Raw genomic sequence first — 25,158 nt, 5'->3', positions numbered from 1 at the left:
ATTATAAGGATGGGCATAAAAATGTAACTATCAGGATGCATCGCCAGAGCACCGTTTATAAAATCGACAAACCAGAAACTGCTTATGGGAAACCCCTGGGCATTTGGTACATAAATTATGGTACATCCATAAAGCGGAATGCTCAGAACGTTAAAAACATTATAGGAGAACATTTATTGACATAGAAAGGTGTTTAAGACATACAGATCTGTGAACAAAGTAGACCATAAAATAAGAGCAATGATTCCATTTTTTTTTTGTAAAAAATATATATGCATATATAGCAAAACAAAAAGATGTGCAAGGACATACACTACAGTGGTAACAGTGCTTATCCCTGAAAGGAGCGTACAGGTTCACTTTGTTCATTGTTTACCTGCATTTTCCTTTTCTCTATAAATCACATCATTTGCTTCTGTGATAAGAAAACGTTAATCTATTTCAACGCTTCACTCTGATTAAAACAAAACCATTTTTTAAAAAATCACTTTTTTTCCGAAGCAGAAATGATTTCCAAGTTGCCACAGGGGCAGTGATTTTGTTCGCTGCGGAAGCCAACAGGAACTTTCACAACCACAGCCCAGGTCTGGTTCTCCCCCCTCACCGCCCCCAGATCAGATTCAAGGGGAGAAGGGTGCATGCTCCAGCTTCCCGTGTGCCAAGGCCAGTCAGCTCACCTCCAGCCCAGCCCATCCTATTCTTGCCGAGTCACCAGCCGCATCATCTTCAGAGCCATGTCCCCTTGGTCGGAAGGGACCTAGAATCAAGCAGTATCTGAGTTAGCACTCCTGATTCCATTCCTAGGGCCGGCTTCAGATTCAGCAACCAGGAAGGGGGCCAGCTCTGTGACAGCAACCTGGGAGGACAGCTGCACCTGGCTGCATCCTGTAAGACAGGGTCCCTTCTGTGAAATGACCATGTGCTGGACAGAAGCCCTTCTGGGCCCTCCACCATGCTGGGTGCAGCGGTCTAGAGAAGTCAGCATTTAGGAAAGAACCTTCTACTCCATTTGGGGCTGATTTATTGATTTCTTTATATAAAGGCTGTGCTTATGTTATTAAGACCCAGCCTGCTCAAGGAAGAGGGAAGACTCTACATTTTTCTTTTTTTTGGCCGGGAGGGTAGGTAATTAGGTTTATTTATTTATTGTTTTTTAAAGGAGGTACTGGGGATTGAACCCAGGACCTCGTGCATGCTAAGCCCGTACTGAGCTATACCCTCCCCCTAAACATTTTAAAGGATTCTCTGTGTAGAAAGGATTCCATTCTGGGAACAGGGAAGCAAACAGCTGAGAGGGAAGCTACCAGCAAACCTATAAACAAATACAAACCAACAGGACCCTTTGGGTGGCACCCCCAGTTTTACATTGTTATTCAATTTTCTTTTGTATTTCTGTAAGATTTTTCAAGTAATTCCTTTTAAAAAATCTGTTCCCCACACCCCATCCAAAGGGGAAGGGGCCGAGGCCTCAGTTTCTCTTCCACAAAGATGGTGGGTAGAGTAGATGGCTCCAAGTTATGAAATTCCATGGTTCTACGATTCTCTCACACTCCTGCCCCCAACCCTCCCGCCAGGCAATGTCCCCGGGGGGAGGCGCAGGCATGGTGGGGTAGCGACACTCCACCAACTAAAGGGGAAGTGGTTGAAGGGTGATTTAATAACAGCCTCCAGGTGCTATTTTAAGGCTGCCCCCAACTGATGTCTTGTTCTGTCTGTGACAAACCAAGAGGAAACGGGCCTGAACTCTGTGCACTGGTGAGAGCCCATGGCTGGCTCCCCACCCCCCGCCCCTCCAACCTGCCTCCGCAGGGACCCTTGCCTAGAACTGTGTGTGCTCTAAGACTTCCCCTGCCTCTTCCCAGTCAACACCAAAGGTACTCAGAGCCACGACAAAATGCCTTCTTAACCCTGTGTCCTGCTGCCACCTTGTTCACTGTTTCTTCAAATCAAGTTTCTTAAGAAAGTGGGCCTCCTGCTTCCTTCTGGTTACTTAAAGGAAGCTGTCCTCTCACCCTCGCTGCTCATTCATCTGCTCCGTCCTTTCCATGCTAGCTTCCCAGCCTGCCAGTCCAGACGCTGTCTTAGGATGCTGGCCACAGTCACGGCGACTCCAGTGAACCCAAATCACTGCTAACGTCGCAGTCCTTTACCTGGGTTCTCAGCAGCACTGGACACCGCCAGCCCGTCTCTGCTTTGGGGGTGTCCCTGGTCTCCCTCCTGCTTTTCTAGCTGCTCCTTTCTCAAGTCTCATTTGTAGGCCCTTCTTTTTCCTCCCGCCTCTTAAACCCAGTCCCTTGCCTTTTCCACACTTGACTCCCAGACCTCTAACTCCACAGAGAAACATTTAACTGCAGACCTATACAGATGCAGTTTATATAATCAATTCCCTGCAGATATCCTTCTTGGCTGTTCTACAGGGAAACAGTCACGAAGTGCTGCTCAATCTCCCTTCTTATACTTTATCAAATTCCTCTACTTCTCTCCCTTCTGGATGATCATAAAAGCATCTTAGATCAGCTCTCTGCCCTAGTCTTGTCCCATGTCCTCAACTGCTAGAGTGTTATTTCATAGACAAATCTGGTAACTCCACTCCTTTGCTTAAAACCCCCCAGTGGCACCCTGTTGCTTTCAGGGTAGGTCTCAGCTCCTTTACTGAAGTATAGAAAGTCTCCTTCTTCTACCTCACCTCTCCCCAGCAATGGGGAGACACCCCTCCCCAACCTTGAGGCCTCAGTTGTCTAAAGGCTCCTTGGGAACCCCCCACATCTTCTCCTCTTCATCGAGCTATCTCCTGCCCATGCTTACAGCCTGGTCTTCTAGACCCTGAAGCCTGGGCTGGGCCTCCTCTCCCCCTGGCATTTCTCGCCCCATGTTGTTAGTCTCTTTGCCTGTCTGTCCCTCTGGCCCAAGAGCTCCCTGAGGACAGGGATGGTGCGCCATCCATCCGTGAATTCCCAGTGCCTGGCACAGGGATTAGTAGTTATGAGACACTCAAATGTTTGCTCAATGAAGAAAGGAACCAAAGAGTAAGTCAGGTTCTCTAAAAGCTGGCTGCATCTTCATTTCTGGGAAGTTCTTAAGGGGAGACTCAGAGTCAGAGAGGTTAAGAATAAGTGATCCAGGGTCAAAATACCTAATAAATATTGTGAGACCAAGTCTACCAGATACCCCAGCTCCGGCTTTCCTCTATACCAGGGTTTCCTGACCTTGACACGACTGACATTCTATGTGGAACAATTCTTCATGGTGGGGGGGGGGTCTGTCCTGTGCATGGGAGGATGTATACCAGGACCCATGGCCTCTACCCACTGGATCCTGGGAGCAACCACCCTCAAGCTGTGACAATCCAAAATGTCTCCAGACATCACTGAAGTCCCCTGATTGGCAAGACTGACCCCAGCTGGGAACCACGAATGGCCCTAAAGAGTAGCTTGCAGAGGGGCCATTTTCGTCCCCCAGCCCCCAGATCCCTCAGCACCTCCTTGGCCATCCAAGTAAACACACTATGTGCTTGGCATGCACACAGAGCTTTAAGACCTGTTCCTTAGACCTTCTTTCCAGGCACACAGCAGACCCTCAGCCCCTACCCTGTGGAGATTCTGTCTCGGCACAATGGAGCCAAGCCTTACCATCCCTCCCAATTACCTCCTCCAGGAAACCACCATCCTGGGATGAAGGGAGACCCTGTGTTTAAGCGACCAAAGCATAACTATGAGGGAAGCCCCTGGGCCCTTTCCACCTCCTGACATTCCTGCCTCTGGCTCCTGTGTGGGTGTCCGTGTGTGTGTGCATGCATGTGTGTGTGCACGTGTGTGTGCAGTCACCCCTCCACAGTCTCCCTCAGCCCATGGAAAGTCACTCAGTCAACCTACAACCTCAGGGAAAACACTGTGTTCTCCGTGCAGGTGCGGGAGTGCAGTGGGCTCAGTGCCCCTCTTTGCAGGAGAAGCCTCTTCTGGATTGGAGTTCTAGAACCATCGCTGCTCCCAAACTCTCCCCGCCTTGTACCTGCACTGCGCTCAGCCTTACAGACCTCCGAGCTCCGGATTCACCCCCTGAAAACGTTGGGGAAAGACTATTTCTCCCTCCTTCCCCCAGGACCACATGTTCCTTCAGGACAGACTGTTCAGAAGAAAGTACCATTCGACTCATTTAAACTAAAGAGCAGAGGATAGAGAGTCCAGGGTGAGTCTCAGGAGGATTTACTTTGTAAATGAAGCAGAGCTTCCTTAGCGAGCCTGCAACACCCACAGGCCCAAGGCATGTATGAGACCAGCCCAGGCGGTGACACGAGTCACCAGTGCCTGCGGGTCGCCTGGCAGAGCCCGAAGCCTGCAACAAACGCTGACTCTCTCTCACCATGTGTCCAGCTCTGAGGATCCAGTAGAAAGCCAGGTTCTTGTAGGACTTGACAAAAGCAGATGTTTCAGAAGATTTAGGGTCAGTGTACAACGGCTTCCACCTCAGCTGGTTGAACTTGGGCAGCTCTGTCCACTTCAGTTTTCGCAACCAGGCCTCCTGACCTGGCAAGGGGGACAAGAAGGGCCTGGCATTAAGAGCCGAGTGGAGCAGAAACAGAAATCTAGATCCTACGATTTGGCGTGGAATCCCCAAGCTGGAACCTGCATTAAAACTCACCCTGGGATCTTGTTAGAAGGCAAATTCTGCCACACTGGATCTGGGCGGGGCCCGAGACCCTGCATGTGCAGCACTGGGTGTCCCGGCCACACCCACGCTGCCCGGGTGAAACCTAACTGCTCTGAAGCCCGACTGCTTTTTGCCTCTGACTCTCCCGCTGCTGTCTGCTCTGTAGGAAGGAGAGCAGGGACCTTGTCAGGAGGATGGAGAAGCCTCAGCACAAGGAGATGGTACCGTGGACCACGTGGGCAGTTCAGGGAAGAAATGCAGAACCTTTTCAAATTGTTCTCAGTGCCCTGGGCTCACAAGTTGCAAAAAATATTCAATCCTGCTGACTTCACACCTGCCAGACCAGGGGCCTCAATCTGCCTGCCAGTTCTGAGAGCCTGCCTGGACCTCCCTCCGGCCCTCCTGAAACCAGAGGTGGGCCCAGGGCAGCAGCCAGTGTGACAGGGACGCAAAGACCATAAGACCAGTTCCCCTGGGTCCTCAGGCTTACGGGGTCGGGAGGGCTTAGTCTTAACTCACCTTGCAGGGCTTCCAGCTCCTGTGACACCGCCCCAAAACGACGTTTCCCCCCAGTTAAATGCTGCCATTGTCCAAATGGCCCCAGAAACGGCTTCTTTTAAATGTTTGCGGTGGGGGGGAGTGTTGTCCGTTTCTTTAATCATATCTAAGGCCTCAAAAGCTGGACAGACCTGGCTTCTCTGAGCAGCTCACAGCCTAGGGCAGCCCCGCCCTCTCCAAAGAGCCAAGGTCAGGGGTGGACGCATGTAACAGGAAACGGCCTTCCTTCTGCCATCTCAATGTCCGCAGCCCTAAGAGGCCAGTCCCTTCCAGCTCAGCCCATGCGCCCCTCTGAGTGGTCCCTACCCATGGTGTCCACGATGAGGTCAAGCTGCCCGTTATACACGGTCACGTTGACCCCGGCTTCCAGCAGCTCGTCCACAATGCTGACGACCGGCTTCATGAAGTCCCCCTCCATGTTCTGGAAGACGCTGGTAGACTGGCCTGCATGTGGGGAAGGAGAAAGAGGCAGCAGCTCAGAATCTGCTAGAACAAGAAGCGTCCCAGAGCATCCAGCACCTACTGGAGACTGCATACCGACTCTTCACCAGCGGGACCAAGCGGCCCATCTGTGCCCCGAGCCAGCCACGTGGAAGCGGGGCACACACCACACCCGTGCTCTGTTCGCTCGGGTGCCTGGGATGAGAGCGGATGCCATTTCCAGTGAGGGATGGGAACCTAGGCTAATACCCAAGGGAACAGGGAGGGTCACAAAATACACTTCAAGCTGCTCCTCTCAGGGCACAAACTGCTTCAAGGCCAGTGTTAGTTTTCCTCCTTGGCAGAGGAACACTAGGGCCATGTGTTAAGTTCTGAACAAGCAGAGCTACCTTGGTAATAAAGACACCAGCCCCAAACCAATTCAGAGCTGGCCCTGGGGGAAGTCACCTGGATGACTAGCCCCAGGCAAGAGAGGGGATGCTCAGCGCCGGCCGACAGCATCAGCACCATCACACCGAACAACTGCAGCACAGCTGCCGTCTGTTTTCACTTGCCAGGCACCGAGCTAAGTAAGCACTCGACAAGCAACATCTTGTTTCACCTTCATCAACCCTGGGGGGTTAGGAGATTTCACTGCTGCCATGGCTACAGAGGATGCGGCTCAGAGAGGCTGAGAAGCCCGCACCAGGTCAAACAGCCAGGGACCACCTGGGACATGCACGCAGGCCTGGCAGCCTTCAGAGTGGGTTGGCTCAACTACATACTGGACTCAGGACACTGGCACTGGGCAAGGACAACTTCTTTCCAGGCCACAAACAGACACACGCGGAGCAAGAGGGAGTTCTCTCTATCAGTCTACATCTGCAAAAAAGCAGTCAGCCCGCCCATCTAGCCACACTGGGCAGAGGGGGAGGATCCCCGTAAAGACAGAAGCCAGGCTGGACAACAGTGTCACAAAGGTAAGACGAGGGGGCTGGGCTGAAAAGATGTGCTCTTGTGATTCTGACCTTCATCTGGCCTCCTGGGGGCGCTCATACCTCCTGCTCCTTGCGCAGTGGTCCCCACCCCTTACAGCTCTGACATCGCATTCTTTTTATTTGAGCCAATTAACCTTCCCCTCATTTCTAGAAAGCGCTAAGGGGTGAAGGGGAAGACACCAGGTCTAGGACGAGTCCTCTGCTGGCTGCCGGTTGGGAGGATGGCCGTGTGCCCTGAGGAAGGCAGGACCAGAGCCAAGTCTGAGCCTCTCTGCAGCTGTCAAGGGGCCGCCCTACAGAGGCATAGCTTTGGGGTACCTTGGACATGAACGAAATCCTCCTCAGCTTGGAATGCTCCCTCTCCAGGAGTCTGGGAGTCCCACTTGCTCGTGGCTTCCTTACAGAATTGAGCAGGAACTTGTCCTAGATTCTACCTGGCCCTGGTTCCTGGGGACCCCAGTATTTCCTCACTGTGTTCTTCATACCAGGATGTGGTAGATGGCAGACCACATCCACATCAGGATGCGTGCGGAGGCTGGCCAGAGAGAGCCAGTCAAAACCTGTCCAAAAGGACCTTTGTCCAGAAGTCACACCACAACCAACTGTGGCCTTGGGCATGGCTTTTTTTTTTTTCCAATAAACATAACAAAAATTTTTTTTTGGAGGGGAGAGATTAGGCTTATTTATTTATTTAATGGAGGTACTGGGGATTGAACCCAGGACCTCGTGCATGCTAAGCATGTGCTCTACCACTGAGCTATACCCTGCTTCCACTCCCCCAGGCATGGCTCTTTTAATCTCAGTGTTTCATTATGGAAAACTTCAAACTGATACAAAAGGAAAGAGAAGCGTGTCTGATGATTCTTATGTACCCAACCTGCCTGGCTTCACAGTGATCAACTCACAATCATTTACTTCCTCCCCACCCACTTCCCTAACCACCCCCTTATTCTGAACCAATTTTGGCATGTTATTTACTGTCTCAGTACGTGTTTGCTCATCCATAAAATGTGGACAGCAATACTGTTCTACCCGTACACACCCTCACCACCACAAAAACCCATCCCACAAATTAAGGGCTTTGCATTTCCACCTCTCTCACCCCCAGCTCTACAAAAGGCAGTTAATTAGCTCACATAAGTTACCTCCCCAGAAGCAGTCTTCAGGAATAATTTTGAGCTTCTTTCTGATGGGACCGTTCATCAGCTGACTCAAGTCATCCTCTTGCAGTTGTCTCACGTGGCGCTGGAAAAGACGGACTAAAACAAACTGGTACACGGTGAGTCAAAGGACTGGAGATTCGACCAAGAGGACCTCTTTTCTAGGCTTCTGGGGATGCTGTGCGTAAGAGGGAGGCCTGCACCTGGGAAATGAAAAGCATCCCCCTGATTCTCCCCAGGTGGGGGAGAAAGTCGGGACCGTGTTCAAAGTGGAGATGCTGTATTAGTTTTGATTGCTGCCTTTTATGTACTTTGGGGCCATGGAGATTATCCAGCACGGTCAAAGGAAATCAGCTGGGTGGAATCAAGAGGTTCCTGCAGCTTCTGTACGAAGGAGGATGCCAGGCAGTTGGAACCCACAGTGAAGCAGGCGCAGCTGGAAGACAACGCAATCCAGCTTTTAGGAGGACTGACATCGTAATTCAATGTGCAGAAGCTGGTTTCCAAACCTCAAAAACACTATCTAAGTGCACGAAGCCAGATGCAAAAGACAACCTAGTGCAGGATTCCATTTATATGAAATGTCCCGAAAAGGCAAATCTAGAGACAGAAAGCCGATCAGTGGTTGCCTAGGGCTGAGGGTGGGAACGGCAGGCGGACATATGGGACATGCGGGATCTTTCTGGGGCAACGGAAAGGTTCTAAAACTGGATTGTGGTGATGTTTGCACAACTCTGTAAATAAACCAAAAGCCATTGAATTACGCACTTAAAATGGATGAATTTTATGGTAGGTAAATTCTATGTCAATAAAGCTTTTTAAAAATTTGGTTTCCTCTAGCATGGAGGCTGCGACAGGGTCTCACAACTTCAAGGTCCACTCACCTAGGTGGCTCTGGGTGAATTCAAAACTCAACTCTGCTGCAGACTCAGGGGTGCTCTTCGTTAAGATGTTATAGAAGTTCACTCCATCTGTGTTCTGAAATACAGACATATACTTGGCTGTTTGTTTCCTTTCTTTATCTATCATCAAAGCTGTAAAATGGAAAGGCACCTGGCTCTCCATCTTATCCAAGGAGACAGCTTTAACTTTGTACATCTGCTTGGACTAGAAAGAAATGAAAGCTCAGAGACTAGCAATGTCAGCTAGAGTAGTGAGCCACCCATCTGCGTGGAGCGCTGACGCCGCGGGAGAAAACCAAGGGTGTGCGTGTTAATTTCCAGGGCGAATTGATCTGCAGGACAGACCCCAACACCAAGCAGGGGCCCGCTGCCCAGAGGAAAAAGCCAAGCAGGCTGGCCCGGAGCGTGTCCCCTGGTACCTTTTCAACGACCATTTCCGCCTTCCCCCACAGCATGGTGGCCTCTTTGTAGAGTCCCTTGTTTACGGCATCCAGGACTTGTTCTGCAATCTCAGACACCTCTGCCAGACCTTGGTCGTCGAGAAGAGACTGGAATGTAAATTGAGAACAGAAAGTCCACTTTGCTAGAGACACAAATCTGGCGCTGCTCTGGGGAGGGGCAGGTAACAGAAAGAGTGAGAGGAAGGAGAAAGAGAAGCATATGTGGGACAGTGTATCGTTACAAGTGACGTGTTTATTAATGAAAGAAATATGACAAAATGTTCACTGAGTCTAGGCGGTGGGTATATGGGGGTTCACCATCATCTTTTAACTTCTGCGTATTTGAAAATTTCTATTATCAAAAGCTGAGGGGATTAAAAAATGTGCATTTCCTGTATCTAGAGAAACGAAATAATTGTGCTGATGCGTCTTTAAATTTGTCCCCAAGGCCAGCTGTTGCTTAGGGTCTTCAATTTTTTTTTAACTTTTTTTTATTGAGTTATAGTCATTTTACAATGCTGTGTCAAATTCCAGCATAGAGCACAATTTTTCAGTTATACATGAACATACATATATTCATTGTCACATTTGTTTTTGCTGTGTGGGGTCTTCAATTTGATATGGATTATTTGACATGTCCTTAGGGAGCAGTGTCCACCGCATAGGCAAACCCAAACTAGCTTTGTCTCTCCTGGGGACAGAGCCAGAAGAGGTCAGCTGGGCTGTTACACAAAGGGACAGAAGTGGGGCTCATATACTCACCACACTGTACAGGTAAGGTCCCCAGGAGACCACCGAATCTAAAGGAAATCACATACATATGAAATAAGTTTGTTGTGGCTCTGTCCTCCCCACAAAAATACCTAACTAGCTTTCCTTCCAAAGCAAGAAACCCAGTGGCTTTGGCCCACCCATGGACACCTTAACTCCCCGGTGTCCATGCAGGGCTGATGTCCAGCGGCTGGGAGGTGGGGTGAGGCTGTGGGAGCCTTTCTGTTGACTCAGGACTAATGACACATTCACTTGGCCTGATACTGGCCCAGCAACTCAGTCATCACCAGTGATGGCAGCACAGGCCGGCCGTGCGGGTGCAGCGGAGGCTCTTATCTGCAGACTTCTAGACTTTCTGACAGCTGAAAATATTTCCCCGCCCTCACAGTTCTGCTCTGCATCCTGCTCGGGCCTCCAATCTAGGGACACCAGCTTCCACTAAGGAGCTAATTAAGGAAGAAGGCTAATGATTTCGTAATTCAAGTGTCTATGGCCACGCTGCCAATCAATTCATTTCAATTCCAAAAATATATTGAGAATTTACAAAGTGCCTGAAGCCAATAAGAAGCTTTAAAAGATATCAATATAAGACCACACCTGCCCTCAAAGAGAAGAGTTGGGTTTGGACAAGTTCACAATTACAGAACACTAGGTAAGGTTAGTGCCACTGAGAGACATTCCAACAAGATATCAAGGATCATAACTTAGACAGCACATTTGAATATGTCACTCCTTTGCTTAAAAGCCCTCAGTGGTTTCCCTTAAGCCCAAGCATCTCAAAGTATGTTTCAAATAACCTCAGTCCTGCCGAATGTTAACCTGGGAGTTAGAAGAAAAAAATGTCTTCGGTTAAACACCTTTGGGGTTATGCAAAAGACAACACATTTCTTTACTGCAGGACTTCTCAGAGCCTTTAATCTGCCTGTGAACCTTGAGGGGCAGGAGCCAGTATTTAGCACTTTCAAAACTCATTTGACCTCGGGGCCCTTTGTACAGCATCTCATTGGATCGGTATTCTTCAGAGTACACCCTGAGAAGTACAGGCACGCCAGGTCCTCTGGGACCCAGCTGCCATTCACCTCTCCAGCTGAACCATCAAACCTGTGCCTTGGTTTCTTAATATAAACATTCGTCTAGAGTTCTCCAAGGCATCCCACTCCCTGCTTGAGCTGGACCAGGGACTGACAAATCTTTTCTGTGAAGGGACAAATGACAAATATTTTTGGCTTTGCAGGCCAGCCGGTCTCTGTTGCAATTACTGTTGTTGCTGCCTCCAAATAGTCAGACAACATGCAAATAAGCGGGTGGGACTGTGTCCCAGTAAAACCTTATTCAACAAAGCAGGGTGGCCGGACAGACTTGACTTGGAGCTCGTAGTCTGATGACCTCTGATGTGAACCTCAGATGTCCAACAGAACTTTCTGCACTGATGGAAATGTTCTGTATCTGGGTGGGCAACAGTCATATGCGGCTACTGGGCACTTGAAATGGGGGTAGTACAAATGAAAGACTGAAAATTTTCTCATATTTTAATTAATTTAAATTAGTCACACGTGGCTATGGCCACCATACTGAACTGTGCAGATCCCCTTGAAGACATGAAGCGTGTCTGTACACCTTTCCTGGCACCTCGAACAACACCTACTACCTAGCAAGCAATTAATAACTGCTCATGAAAATTAACAGTATTTCTCCTTCAAAAAGAGCATGCTTCTGGGATGGAAGACTGATACTTAAGGTGGATGTGGAAGGAGGGACTAAGATCTGGGAAGGAGGACTCACAGGGGGAGGTGGCAAGGTGAAGAAGTGAGATTTGGGGCAGGGTGAAGGGCACGTGCAAAGCCACGAGGCTGCACTTGCTGGTCTCGGGGAGGAAAGCAGGGTTATGGTGAAGTGCACGGATTCCAGTGCCTGTGGCCTCTGGATGTGAATCCTGGCTTTAGCTGGGTGACTTTAGGAAAAGTGCTTAACCTCTCTGAGTCTCAGTTTCATCACCTCCAAACACTGGGGTGATAACAGCCTCCATCCCACGGAGCTGTTGTAAGCGTGAGATGAAGTTATGAGCACATACAAAGTGTTTAGTGTTGTTACGCAGCTGTGATGAGAACCTGTCGTCACTCTGAGTGAGACACCTGGCAGGAACCCTGCTGGCCCCTCACGCCCCGGGTCAAGGCTTCTCCTAGGAGGTACATCCAGGGAGGAAACACAAAGAGCAGCCCTTCTCGCAATGCGCACTTGGCTCTCAGGTCTGTCATTTCAGTCCCGCCCTGGAGATGCCGAGACTGAGTGCAAGAAGTAACCATTCCAAGTGGATCAGCATGTCTTGGATCCATCAGGGATGTGGCTCTGTAAGAAGCCGAATCTCCATTTTTTAGGGGGAAAATATTACTTAAAAATTAAAACAAATTACTATTTTAAGAAACTGAGGCATAGTCACACATCACAAGCAATAAGCATACATTTAGAAGAGTTTTGATTAACGTATACACTCATGTAACGACCACCCCAGTGAAGGTACAGAGCACAGACAGCCTAGGAAGCTGGACATTTGCCAGTGTCTGGAGATACTGCTGGTTGTCACACTGGGATGGAACTACTGGCATCTAAAGGGTCCAGATGCTGCTAACATCCTAACATCCCGCAAAGCCCAGGACGCCCCTGCCCCCAACGACAAAGAATCGTGTACAACTCAAAGCGTCAACAGTGCTGAGATTTAGAAATCCTCGTTAGAGGTAACCCTACACGGTGACTATTTCAGATGCCTGAAGCCACACCCTGGGTGTCTGCAATACAAACAGTTTCTGTCTATACTCCCAACAAGGATGCTCAGCTTATGAAACTGCGAGCCTCCGAGTTACAGGACCAGATGGATTTGTGGCTCCTTGAAATCCCATTTGACATAATCACTCTCTGACAGCTGCAAAGGGGAAAATGTTCTATTTCTTCTCCCACCAGTACCCTCTTCTAAGAGCCAGGGGCATCGCTTCTCAGCACTTGCTGATCTGCCAAATGTTTACGAGGGAAGTGTGTGGGTGCCTCTGTGATCAGTGCTACCCTGAGCATCGATATGACCAGCAGGTGAGAATTTCACCCCAGTGGTCCACGTTAGCATCGAGAAGCAGAGAGGATAAGATGACAAACAGATGTGGGTTTGAATCCTGCCCAGGCCACTCATTCTGTGGGTCAGAGGGCAATTCCACCACCTCTACGAGACTCAAGAATGTCTTCAACTGTAAAATTCAATTCTTTTGTTGTGAGAATCAAATAAGAGAATTCAGTCCAGCCCATGGCAGCCCATGGTAAGTGCTTTGTAAATGAGTTCTCAGCCCTAAATTTCCTGGACGCTCTGGGGGCAAACACTTTCTGTGTTGACTTCTCCAAGGACCAAGAGAATTCCACTGCCTTGTTCTCCGATCTAGACAACACAGCCCAAAGTCCCAGGGAAGGGTGGGGAAAGGGAGTTTTAAAATGTCTGAAAATTCCGTGCTTACCAATGGGAGAGATCCAGGAGTCACCCAAGGCAACCCCGGCAAAGTTGCACTGGATGGTCCCTTGCTGAATGGCCTGAAAGAAGAGGAGCCAAGAAATATCCTTGTCAAGGGGACTCAGGGACCTCCATCCCTTCCTCAATACAAGGGATCCAAGCCTTTATACACTGCCTTGCCTGAGCCCAGAAAACGTCTGCCCACCCAGGATTCCCTGGGTGTCCAAAGTCAGATACTCACTGGAGGGCAAGAGTAAGTCTTCCCTGACACCATCTGCAAAATCAGTAGGAGCTGCCCTTAGTCTTTCTCTACTGTTTTCACAAAGGTGTTGGCAGGATGTGTGTGGGGTCTGGGGCAGCCCCTATCTTCTTTAGAAGGGACACTGGTACTCTTCCTTCTGAGGGCTGTGATTTCTCATAAGGTGCTCAGGGGGCTCTCTGGGTTCAATCGTCACTGTCCGAGTGGCCATCACTGAAGAGCTGGACTCCTCAGAAGGTACTCAGGGGTGGGATGGATACCTTAGGACTAGGAGCTCATTCCCCTCTGCTCATTTTATTCATTTAAAAGGAATACATCTGGCCAGTAGCAGAAAACTGAAAACAATCTAAATAGTTATATCAATAGGCTGGGCTAAATAAATTCTGGTTATGTCCATGGTATATGAGACAACTTAAAAAGAAGAATGAGAAGGCTTTTTATGGACTAATATAAAAATATCTCCAGGGTGTATTGTTAAATTAAAGAAGAGACATGTAGAATAGTGTGCAGAATATGCAATCATTTGTATAAAAACGAGGGAAAAGAATATATATAAATTAGCTTATACAGGCAGGAAACACCCCTGGAAAGGTACAGAAGAAAGTAATAAGAAAGGTGGCCCTGGGGAAGGTGACAGAGGCAAGAGGAAGAATTTTTACAGTACACCTTTATCTATTTTGAATTTTGAATTATGAATTAATGCACAAGCCATTGAGGGATCTAAAAGAACAATGAATACCCCGACTTTGAACACTGGTAATAAAAGAGAAAGAATTATGCTTTTATCTGGCTTTTCCAAAAGGAGCTTTTTTCAAGTTTCTTAAACAGTCCCAGAGGATGATGAGAAGTTCCACTTTATAGAAGAATAGCAGCCAGGAAATGTGAGCAAAATGACAGAAGGAGAAAAACCATCATTTTGAAACTTCTAATGAAATGACTGATGTATGTGAGAATTAAAAATTGACATTAAAACTATTAAGTGGAAGACGGATGAAGAACTGAACACCCGTATAGTGTGAAGGCAAAACCACTCAGATAAATTTCTGTCCAGACAGAGGGTGTAAGAATTCCATGGAGGAAATCATGTCTGGACACTGTGTGCCTTCTGATTCAAAGCCAAATGAAGTGAATGACCTCCCGTATATCAGGGGTTGGTAATTCTGTCTATAGAGGATCAGATATTAAACATTTCAGGCTTTGTAGACCAAAAGTCTATGTTGCAATTACTCAACTCTGCCACTGTATTGCTAAAGCAGCCACAGACAATATGTAAACAAATGAGAGTTCTAATAAAACTTTATTTGTGGACACTGAAATTTGAGTGTCATCTAATTTTCATGTGTCATGAAATATTCTTTTTTTTAATACACCCCACCCCACAACCACCGCTCGAAAATGTAAAACCCATTCTTCGCTCATAAGTTATATAAAAACAAGTGGTTTTTTTTTCTAAAAAATAAATCCCACTTCAAAAAATAAAAAAGAATTCTAAAAAAATAAATAAATAAATAAATAAGGGTTGGGTATAGCTCAGTGGTAGAGTGCATGCTTAGCACGAGGTCCTGGGTTCTATCTTCACTTAAAAAATTCTGAAACGATTTACCAGTTTTCACTCCCATCAAATGTGCATGAGAGCACTTATTCCCCTGACTTCTTACTAAAACTGGGTGTTACCAATCTTTTAAATATTTGTAGATCTCCCAGATGTGGCTTACTGATAAAAGCTGGGCATTGCTCACGTATCCACAGGCTGTTTGCATCTCTTCTACAAATTGTCCGTATTTTTTGCCAATTTTCTATTAGGATATAATTCTTTTTAAATAGATGTATTGATAGGAATACTTTTTCTATTATTTATTTGTCTATGTGTGTATATGTTTTATACTTATTTATGAAACTCTAAGAAGTTTTAAATTTCTATATGGTCTACATATATCAACCTTATCCTTTTTGGCTTTTGGGTGTTTCATCTTATGAAAGAAAAGAAAGCTTTTCCTACCAAGATTATAAAACTTTTTTCCTATATTTTCAGGTTCTTTTGTAGTTTTGATTTTTATGTTTAGATTTGTAATTTGTCGAGAACTGATATTTTATGTAAAGTAAGAATCTAACTTAACTGTTTTCCAAAGTGATGGCCATTTGTCTCCATACCATTTATTGACTATTCTATCTTTCCCTCAATGAATTGCAATGCCATCCTTTATCATCATTTATATATGATCACGTGTAAGTATGATGCATATGTGTGTTCATACATACACATAGATGCATATACAAACAAATATAAAAATATGTATAAAATGTGTCTCTAGATTCTTTAGCCTGCTGCATTTCTCTGCATTTGTCTGTTGCTATGCAGGTAGGACACTGCTTTACTTGCTGAAGCTGGGAAGCTTGTTTGATACCTGGTAGGCAGACTTCACTGTTCTTTTTGAAACTTTTCACAGAGACTTCACTGTTCTTTTTGAAACTTTTCACGGTCATTATTACAGACTTACTCTTACTCTGCATGTTCAAGGTCCTCCTCAAAGCACATTTAGTAACCAAGTGAGCATAACAAGTAACACAATAACGGTTCTTGTCTGAAACCAAAACAACAATGTCATCTTCCCTGTTACCTTATGAAGTTCTAGGCCAATGCCAGCAGCCATTTTCCCTCCGTAGGACTCTGAGAAAATGTAGAATGGAATTGTCTAGGAAGAAAAGGAATGAATGAAGAACTAAATATCCTGAATGCCTTTTAATTCAAACAAATTCATTTCAAATTCCCATTGCATGTAATGGCCAGACAAAACGAATCAGCTTTTGGTTGGCCTTTCCTCCCATGTCTGATTATCATACTGGCTCCGGGTCATTCCTGCTGAAAACCACCTTTAGAGATGGTTGAAACCAAAGCCCACCACCTGGTCCTGGGAGCAAAAAGGTTTTCTCTGGAATAGGCTGGGCGTGGAATGCTCGGGGAAGTATAAATATATTCTGATGGAAGTCATGCTGAGACTGCTAGCCCCTTGCTGACTCATTCCCCAGTCTTTGCTTACCTGGAATTCTTTGTGGCAATCAAAGAAGACCTTCAGGAGAACCATCATGTCTGACGCTACCGTGGCCAGGTCTTTTGCATACGCATCGCTGTTGTTCACATAACTGAACCCGGTGCCCACGGGGTTATCCACAAATAGGAGACTGGCTGCCTGGAGCTACATGCCACAGAGGAAAGTCAAAAGTGGCAATCAGCCAGCCAGTCACCAATTATCTTTTGATTTTCTTACATGAGCTCAAGAAAAACCACACGTGTGAGACCATCAGTATGGTTATGATCCCGTTAATAAAATGTATTTAAAAAAAATTCCGGAACAGGAACACGGATTACTATGGCCGAGAAAGGCAAAAAGGAGAGGCAAGATGGAAAGAGTAACACATACATGGGGATGGAAGCCCCTGAGCTGTTGCATTCACACAACATAAATGTCCTGAATGTAATCCGCTTGCACAGGTAGAACCAGCAGTGTTGGCCTGGGCAACAGCTCGAAGCAGTGAGTGGTCTGGATACCACATTCAAGAGGAATCTGATTTCCACATTGGCACGGCTTCGCTGCACACTACAAGAGCAGCAGAATTTATTCTAATATCTTTTCCAAAGAGGCTTAGAGTTCTAGAATTTTACATCCCGAAAGATCCCTAGTGATGACACAGTCCAGCTATGTCCTTTACTGATCAGGAAATTAGAGCTCAGAAAAGGCCCAGGACTTGCCCAAGGTCACGAAGTTGGAAAGGTAATGGCAGCATCAGGGACAATCAGGTACAAGGCTGGGGTCTCCTCACTTCCTGTGCAGACCCGGCCCAGGCATTACCCTCTTAGTTGTGGGAGGCTTGGGGACAAGCCAGTGGGCACTGTGCTACAGCAAGTGAAAGTGATCATTTAATTGGAACGAGCACATGCATGTTCCAGGCTGAGGGGACAGCATGTGCAAAGAGCCGAGGCAAGAGTAAGTAAAATGTGCTTAAAGGAGACCAGTGTGGAGACAGACAAGAAAATCAAAGGGCCCAGAGGAGACCTTAAGGAGGTGATCCTGCAGTGAGTCTTGAAGAAAAGCGGAGGTAAGTATGATGAGAGCATTGAGAACAAATGGCCAAAGGAATGAAGCCCCAGCCCAGGAACTGCCCAAGCAGAGGCCTGAAGGGAGAGAGCACGTGGAGAGGTGCTGGGAGATGTGGTTGGAGACAGCAGGAGCCAGTTCATGCTCAGGATTCTGGATCTGGTATTTTGGGGACCTGAAAGATGGTAAACTAAGGAATGATTTACGTTGGAGAGTTTCACTCAAGCAGCCTGTGGAAAGTGGACTGGGAGCAGGGGCCCTTTGAAAGCACCATGAGAGGGGCTGGAAAAAGGGATGGATGAAGATTAACAACATTTGGGTATTAAACATAGAGCTACCATAGGACTGGCAATTCTATCCTTAGGTATATATCCCCCCAAATTGAAAACAGGGGCCCAAACGAATATTTGTACACTAATGTTACCTGCATTATTCACAGTAGCCAGAAGGTGGAAACAAGCCAAGTGTCTGTCAACAGACGAGAAAGGAGCAGAGCAGAGGGTGGCCACAAGCCCGCAGCAAATCCCACAGTTGGGCAACAGCCCACCCTGCCGATGGTGTGGTTTTGCCCAGCAGTGTTTGGCAGCGTAGCCAAGCAGGTGGACGCTGCGACTGACCCCAGATCGGGTGTGGAGGGAGAGGGATAAGGGAGCCCCGGGGTGGGGAGCTGGCCGAAGACTGGTTAAGTAAGGAAGTGGGGCTAAGAGTGACGGGGCGGGTGGAGACAGAGAACTAGAGAGACATCAAAAGGGCAGAAGACAGGGGTTTTGAAGTCCTGATGAAGTCATAAAGCAGTGTGGCGAAGGAGAGAGAGGAAAGATCAGAGGCTGTGGCCACAAGGGGTGACCCTGGCATCTGCGGGGACAGCCAGTATGTGGGTTGTGACAAGCCCCAGGGTATCTGCTAGAGTAGGTTTCTGCAGGCAAGTGGGGAGAAAGGTCATGGACGTGGGGTAAGCTGTCCCAAGAAACGAAAGAGGCTGGCTAGAGAAGAGGCCTGTGGACAAGTGCCCAAGGCCCCCAGAAACACAGGAAGCAGGGTGGCGGGGCGGGATCACTTAAGGTGTGACCCCACCCAGAATGGGGTCAAGCAGTGCGGCGGAAATGGGGGAGGCCTCAGCCTGGGGGAGGCCCCAGGGCAGCCTGAGTTAGGGGCCTCTCTCACTGTACCCAAGTAGTTCTTCGTGGTTTGAGATCACTGTCAAGGGGTCCGATTTCCTTGAAGTTCCCAAATCCAGTGCTGGAACCACCTGGACCACCCTGTGGAAGGAAAAAAGAACCACGAATAAATTCAGAGAAAATGTTAGTCAAACCTTCGCCATCACAAACAATGACCACATTCACTATAAACAATTTCTGATTCGGTGATGGCTCCATCAAACTCACACACGAGGCACAACCGATCCAGTGAACCAGGGGCTCTTGCTGAGCCTAAGCCATGGGCACTTAGCCTCTGCTCTGGCCGAGCGCCCTGCTAACTGCTGGAGGCTTTCCAAAGAAAGGAACCGGCCTGGGCTAAGAGTCCCCAGAAGGAACTTCCCTACCCCTGATTCACCGAGCCCGAGCCTTGACCTGACACAGGGCTCTCTGACTTCAGAACATCTTGTGTGACCCGTCTCGTTTCAGAGATGAGCAGTGAGGCCCACAGAGGCGAACGTGGCAATCAGGGCTCCGCCAGGACTAGATGTGGGGCCCTTTGACCCTCCACCACCCTCTCCTCAGTGTCCCAGAGGATTTACAAGGGACCCAGACTGAGGGGCAGTTTGATCAAGATGATCCCCAGGGTATAACGGAGCAAATACAGAAGTCCCAGGGCAGGAGGCCCTCAATACTATGGGCATTCTGGGCCGGGGCGAGACAGGATTCTGAACAGAAGCTCAGTGATGGGGGCCCAGACCAGGAGAGGCAAAGGTTCTAAGGGTTCTAAGAGCTAAGAGAGGGGAGGGGGTCCTTCAGGAGATGGTCAGGGGAAAGGATGGTCAGTGCTTTTCTGGACAAAACCTCAGGGGCCATTTGAGCCAAGGGGACAGGACTAGGGCCTCAAATAAAAGGATACTGCTGCCTTGTGCAAGATGGATAGGGAAGGGAGAATCACAAAGATGGAAGGGAATGGGAATGGTTCAGGCAAAACAGAAGCCAAGACCATCTGTATAGGGAAATCTTAAAAAAAAAAAAAAAAAAAAAGACAACACAGAGTCAGGGATCAGGGATAACTAGAGGACCCCAATACGCAAAGGCTTTATGAAACTATTTAATGCTTTGAACCTACACCAAGTTAACTATTATAAAATTGGAAGGCTATGAACCCCTCTGTACCTTAAGATGCCCTCTGTATCTTAGGATTTCCTAACACACTGGTAAAAAGTGCAGAAGTCAGAGGCAGATGCTCATTGCAGTGGCATTGACAACTTTTATACGAGCAAAAACCGGACCCAACTCCAACGTCCCCCAGTGGGTGTCAGTAAATCATGACATGTCTACAGGATGGAATGTGACACTGCCATTTAGAATCACAAACGATGAGAAATGATGTGGCAACACTGAAAAATGTTCACTGTGTTACACACAGTAAATTAAAAGCAAGTGTCCTCGAGTGGAAAAGCTGGGCCCCTTTTTCCTGGGGGACTTCCTGGGATGGGAGAGGACCAGAGAGCAAGGAAGGAAGCTGGGAATTCCAGGGGCATGGTCCTTGTGGGAGAAATCCCCTTTTCTGAACTCTGTTCTATTTGAGAACATTCTACTGCAAAATCTTTTTTTTTGTCTAGAACGTTTGGCAGGAGAGCTGTCATGGCCCGGGGCTTTGCACTGATTCTGAAATATGGTAAATGTGTCAGAGGACCAACTGAATGCTTAGAAGACTTGAAAGTGTACGGGAAGCAGCACCCTACCCTACTCAGAGTCACTCCACTCAGACGATGTGACCTCGATTCTCAAAGACCTGCCCGGGGAAGTCAGTGCATGTGTTCTCAGTAGGCTGCTAAAAGAGATCTCCTTTTATCTGAGTTAATTATTTCTTCCTTAATCATACTTTTTCCTCCTCTCTTGGGCCTCTGAGGAGACAAGGAGCAGGTCCGTTAGTAAGCCAGTTAATAACCATCAAACAGCATCTCAGCTCGCAGTCACCAAAGGTCAAACGGGATGGCCTCCAGGGACCAGAAGTCAGGAGCAAGCAGAGGGTCCCCTCCGCCAGGAGCTCCTGCCTGTCTGAAAGGGGGCCCCCACCACTCAGTTTTGACACAGCAAGTTCAGGCCCCAAGTTACTACATTCCCTGATTATTTGAAAAAAGGAAGGAAATGTCTTGATTTTCAAATGTTCACAACTAATTCAAATTAACCACCACCCCACTCTGAAATTAACCGAAAAGGCTTGCAACTTCTGAAATTCAGGGGTTTTCGAATTGGGTTCTGGAAAGCCCAGGAAGTGCTAGACAGGCAGCGTGTGACAAAGGGGAGGCAGAATGGGTGGGACTTCGCACCCCGCCCCCACCCTGCCCCAGCTCTTCTTGCTTCTGCTTTGGTTCTGTCTGTAAACTTTTGCTTGGGGGTGGAAAAAGTTCTGCTGATTAACAGAATGTTTGCAAACCACTGAAATCTCCCAGATTAGAAAACCAAAGCCCAGAGAAGGGAAGAGTCTTTTCGCAGCTTTAAGTGGCAGAAAGGCTTCCAGGACCCGGCTCTCCTGACTGGCACGGCTCTCCCTGACAACCCCGCCACATCTTCATCTCCAGCCAGATGGACAGAAGTTCCCTGGGCCACACAGATAGGTTCTTCTTCTGAGACATTTTCTTATCTGCACCCTCAGGCTGAGCCTCACCTTAACCTATGCTCCAGGGAAATACTTGGGACAAAGGTCCCTCCCTGCAAACTGGGTATCTTTGCTCCATCTCAGCAGAAAGTCTGTATCTACTGGCCTGGGAGGCAAAGCCGGGGGCACTGGGAGGCTGCTTAAGAATACTGACCTTCACATCCCATGGAAGCGAGTACCAGGGCGCCCTATTTACTGGTGAGCAAACTAGGCACCAAGCTGGGCCGGACGTACAGTCTCCCGAAGGTGAAGCAAGACCACGCTCCTCAACCCCTCCAGTGAGGTCAGTCTTCCAGGCGGGTGTGGGCCACCTCTGGACAGACATCTCAGTAAAGCAAGGCAGGATCCTCAGCTGGTCCCCACAAACTTTTTGACCAGCTCTCTGTCTTCAATGCTACCACCAGAGCTCAAGATTAAAATACAAACACACTTTAGGGAGAAGGATAGGGCCCAATTCTTAACACGAAGATACAAAAGGTTGAGTCTTTTCAAAAGATCAGTTTTTCTGGGGCCAAGAGGTTAGGGTCTAGAAAAGGGTTTGCGGAGGAGCGGGAGGGGAGGTAGTTAGGGTACCTCAGTCTTTGCTATGGAACCTTCCAAAATACTTTCTGTCATCATAGAGTCAAATATGTGTTCAGGAGTTTCCATTCCTGAGAGTTCCTGCCACTGCCTGGGCTGGGCTCAGTAGAAAAAGATCCCAGCAAAAGCTCGAATCCTTCATTCTCTGATTTGGCCTCTTTGACTGCACCATGGCCTTTGCCTGTTTCAGAGAGGATGCTGATTCCCCAAGCCTAGGAGACCCCTAGCTGGCTGCCTTACCAGATCCGTTCTTCACAGTGGAGCTGGGAGCCTTTAAGAGCAAAGTGGTTAAGTGACGGAAAACCTGGCTTCAACCTCAGGCCAGGCAGTGAAATGACTTTTACCTGAAGCCACATGACTAGGGGCAGTTCTGAGAAGTTCTTGCAGGGGCTGGTGGCATAATAGAGCCACCAGAACATGTGGGCATCCTTCCGGACAGTCACGTAACCCCATATTTCTTTGCCCTCCTCTGCGGGTCTGTCAACGACAGCACCTGAAATAGAAGCACAATTTGATTTTCCTGAAGGTCTATGTCTAGGTAAATATCAGGCCCAGGAGAGATGGCCGTGCTAGGCTAGAGATGATTTGGTTTATATATCAGGCAATTTACTTACTCCAATATATTGCGGAGAAAAGGGACAAAAAGCCTCATTAATGAAAAAACAAACCAAACTTAATGATGGTCCAGGAGTCTGGAGACTTTCACTTTTTCCTCTACACCCTCTGTAATATTTGGAGTTTTAACAGTAAGCATAAAACATGTTTATGACTCTGTTTTAAAAAGAGAGAGATTTGTATTTGCAGGAAAAAAAGGAAAATCTCAAAATGAACATGATGATTTTTCTTTCTCACTTAACATATGATTAAAGAAGCATCACACAGCTGGGTGGGTGTAGCTCGGTGGTAGGGCGCATGCTTGGCATGCCTGAGGTCCTGGGTTCAATCCCCAGTACCTCCATAAAAAAAAAAAAAAAAAAAAGAGGCATCACAAATTAGTGGGGCAAAGATTATTCATTATATTATGCTGGAGAAACTGTTAGCTTTTTTGAAGGTAAAAAAATAGAAATGTAGGTCCTCTCTTTACACTGTAAACCAAGATAAGTCCAAATGGATTAAGTATATCAATTTTAAAATTTAAAAATAATATGAAAATATAATGGAATGTTTTGATCCTGGATGAGGAGATGATTTAAGCATACCCCAGAGACTATAAAGAAAAAGATCAAGAGTTGAGGACAGAAACTTGTTACATTTCTGCACAACAAAAATAAAAGTAAAAGGCAAACAACAAAGAAAGGTGGGCAACAAATATGAAAAAGGGTATTTCCTTAATCATTAATTAGCTCAGTTTAAAAAAATGTAAGATCCTGATGGTTCAATGGATAAATGCCATGAGGAAATAATTTATAAAAAGGAAAATACAAACGTCTGATTAATATGTGAAAGAATGTTTAACATCACTAATATTCAAAGATATAAAAATTAAAGCAATAATGAGGTCACTGAAAAAATCTTTGCTTATTGGACAGACGGCAGGGACTCAATGTCCACAAGGACACAGGAGACCGACCTTTAGCCCTGTTGGTAAAAATGCACACTGGCATAATTTTTCTGGGAAGGCCCTTGGACAGAAAATTTATCAGAAGCCATATATATATTCTTTAATATATTACAGCTCCAATTTTCCTTAGTTGACGTTTCTAGCATCTGCAAAATACGTATCAGAAAAGAGTAGGGTAAACACAGTTTCTTGTCACTTTTGCTAAAGCAACATCTTTCAAGTTCTTTTTTTCTCAGGTACTACTCTGTGGGTAAAATAGGCAGCTTATTAAAAAGTGATGGGAGCATGATCCTTGGTGACTGGAGTTTTCTGCCTCTACTTCCTCCTTTTTAAATTTCATGCTCCTGTGTCAAGTAAAAGGACAAAAACTGGTCCCCGAAAGAACAGAAGGGAGTAGATGAGCAGACAGTGCTATTTTGTAACTTGATAAGGATGGAGATTAAGACAACCAGAAAGTGGTCTGATGAGCAAAACAGAACGATTAGAATATTTCATTATACATGTAGCTATAAGAGCACACATACAAGTAACACAAGATTACAGACAATCTTGAAAATGACAGATAAGGCTTGGTCCCTTCTGATCTAACCTCTGGCACTCCTCCCTTTCCTGCCAGTGACCACTGTCAAAATTTGAGGGGGCAATCTATTCGACATTTCCCAGACACAAGCTGAAGGGTCACGTGATCCCCATTTACAGACGAGAAAACAAGTTAAGTAACTTGCCTGGGATCACAAGGCAAGTTTGCGGCCAGTTCCCACTCTCAGTTCTTGATTCAGACAGACCAGGAGTCATTTTGCTTAAAGACTGCTAATCCTTTTGCAAGTCATCCTATTAAACACGAGTTTAGTTTTGCCAGAAAGGACCGCGGTGAGGGAGCTGTTAACTTGTCTGTTCTGCCCAAGTAGAGGAAGAAAGGCTTAAATAAGCTCAGTGAAATGTCCCATTCACGGTGGGATTTTTCTTCAGGGGTCTTTTGGACCGTGTGTTTCAGCTCAAAATTTAAAAAAGAACTTATAACCTCATTTAGCAGCCAATCACGGCATGAAAAGGGAGACGGCCTTAAGATCGTGTAAACCTCATTGATCAGCAGCTTCTCCAAATCTCACACTTTGCCAAACTACTTCTACCTAGGCGTATGGAAGAAAGGAGGCACCAGACTACCCAGGGCCAGAAAATAGTAGAAAAAGAACTTTGAATTACAAAATAAGTAAGTAAACAAATAACAGAGTGAGTTTCAAAAGCAATACACGCAGGGTAGAAACAGAGGAACAGGAATATGCTTTAAAAAGATTCTCATCCCTGGAGAGAGGAGGCATCCGCCACTGATGCAGCTTTTGCCCGAACCTACCCGTGCTCAGGCCCAGAAGCAGCAGCAGCAGCAGCAGCAGCAGCTCGGGACAGGTTCGCGGCGCCAGCTCCATGACGAATACCGCGCGGCAGCATCAGCTACAGGCTGGACCCGGCGCCCCACCACGTGA

General features: G+C 47.2%; 1 protein-coding gene across 1 annotated transcript; it reads right to left on the bottom strand.

The window, feature by feature from the left end:
* Window positions 1–155: 155 nt before the first annotated feature.
* SCPEP1 (serine carboxypeptidase 1) lies at window positions 156–25,158 on the bottom strand. Its single transcript, XM_010990380.3, has 13 exons — window positions 25,029–25,158; window positions 22,461–22,609; window positions 18,903–18,992; window positions 16,678–16,833; window positions 16,258–16,332; window positions 13,388–13,460; window positions 9,888–9,925; window positions 9,105–9,233; window positions 8,668–8,761; window positions 7,769–7,882; window positions 5,512–5,649; window positions 4,360–4,523; window positions 156–757 (listed from the first exon to the last, which is right to left on the bottom strand). The coding sequence occupies exons 1-13, from the start codon at window positions 25,099–25,101 to the stop codon at window positions 695–697; spliced, it is 1,356 nt and encodes a 451-aa protein (XP_010988682.3). The 5' UTR covers window positions 25,102–25,158; the 3' UTR covers window positions 156–694.

The sequence above is a fragment of the Camelus dromedarius genome, chromosome 16 (assembly GCF_036321535.1).
Source record: "Camelus dromedarius isolate mCamDro1 chromosome 16, mCamDro1.pat, whole genome shotgun sequence".
Taxonomy (NCBI): domain Eukaryota; kingdom Metazoa; phylum Chordata; class Mammalia; order Artiodactyla; family Camelidae; genus Camelus; species Camelus dromedarius.
The sequence above is the reverse complement of the archived record's forward strand: the minus strand, read 5'-3'. Positions and strand labels throughout refer to the sequence as shown.